Source organism: Orycteropus afer, unplaced genomic scaffold (assembly GCF_000298275.1).
Source record: "Orycteropus afer afer isolate SDZICR_OR568_19922 unplaced genomic scaffold, OryAfe1.0 scaffold00191, whole genome shotgun sequence".
NCBI lineage: Eukaryota > Metazoa > Chordata > Mammalia > Tubulidentata > Orycteropodidae > Orycteropus > Orycteropus afer.
In genome coordinates this window covers 6,210,594-6,211,883 of record NW_006921778.1, presented here as the reverse complement: position 1 = coordinate 6,211,883, position 1,290 = coordinate 6,210,594, and the positions used below count along the sequence as shown (strand labels likewise).

At 34.0% G+C, this 1,290-nt stretch overlaps 1 protein-coding gene across 1 annotated transcript in view; it reads right to left on the bottom strand.

Annotated features, from left to right (window-relative positions):
- The window catches only part of TMEM232 (transmembrane protein 232), a 438,880-nt gene that overhangs the window by 380,117 nt on the left and 57,473 nt on the right, over positions 1-1,290 (bottom strand). Inside the window, exon 5 of the mRNA XM_007947598.1 lies at positions 1,152-1,251. Coding sequence (XP_007945789.1) covers positions 1,152-1,251 — 100 coding nt within the window. The remainder of the gene's footprint in view (positions 1-1,151; positions 1,252-1,290) is intronic.

Sequence of the window (1,290 nt, the reverse complement as noted above, 5' to 3'; positions counted from 1 at the left end):
ACACTCAACAAGACAGATTGACACAACAGCTACAATAATTGGCTCAAGCATAGCAATGATTGTGCGAATGGCTCAGGACTAGGCAGTATTTTGTTCTGTGCAAAGGCTTGCTATGAGTTGGAACCTACCTTATGGCAACTAACCAGAACAACATAAATAATCCATTAAAATTTTGTGTTCTCTAAGATTCTATTTCTAAAATGAGTTCCCAAATTACCTCAGCCACAATAACACAGATGACTTTCCAATCTGTATCTCAAGCTTCACCTATTTCCCTAATTCCAAATATGTATTTTCAACTTCTCACTAATTATACATACTTGGATAACTTTCAAATTCAATATTTCCAGAGTCTTCTCAAAATTTCTCAGTTTAGGGCATCAATATCCTATTAGTCACTATAAGGAGTCCTGGTGATGCAGTGGGTACAGTGTTCAGATGTGAACAAAAAATTCATCAACCAGCCACTCCATAGGAGAAGACTGGCAGTCTGCTTCTGTAAATATTTACAGCCTTGGAAACCCTTTGCGGCAACTCTTCTCTGTCCTATAGTATTGTTCTGAGTCTAAATTGATGCTCCTCCTTAACTCCTCACTTTCCATTATATATACATTAGATCCAATTGGTCATTATGCCCAGTCTCTTTTATCTCCTAAATATTTTTCAAAACTATTTCACTCTATCCCATTTCCACTGTAATAGCTCACATATTTAACATCTCTTAACTATACAGTCATAGCTAACTGGCCTTCTACATCCACTCCCTTGCTTACTCAGTCCAGAATCTTCATAGCCACTAGCATTATCTTATCACAATATGAATTTAACTTTCTAGCAACAGTGAGGTAGATACTATTAGCGATGAAGAAACTGAGTCAAAGACAAAGTTTAGCTAGTAAAATAGCAAAGTTTAAATAGTTAAATAGACAAATAGACAAAATGTTAAATAGTTAAAATAGACAAAGTTTAGCTAGTAAAATAGCACAAAAGCTGAACACATACATTTGTCCTAGAAATGGTGTTCTTCAACTCTTCAGCTATTATCTTTCATGAAAAATAAACTACAGCTTATGATCTTTATAATGGAAGTCTGAACATCTCAAAATATAACATAAAGCATTTATAAGTTTAGAAAACAAAAGATAGTCTACCGTGTAAATATGGTTGAAGTCTAAGCAAATGTACTTTAAAACCTCCTAGGTGACCATGTAGGAAAAATATAAAAAGTCGTAAGAAGACCAAATAGGCAATCTGTCAAAAGAGAAAAAAGAAAGCATTTTTGTATTGTAT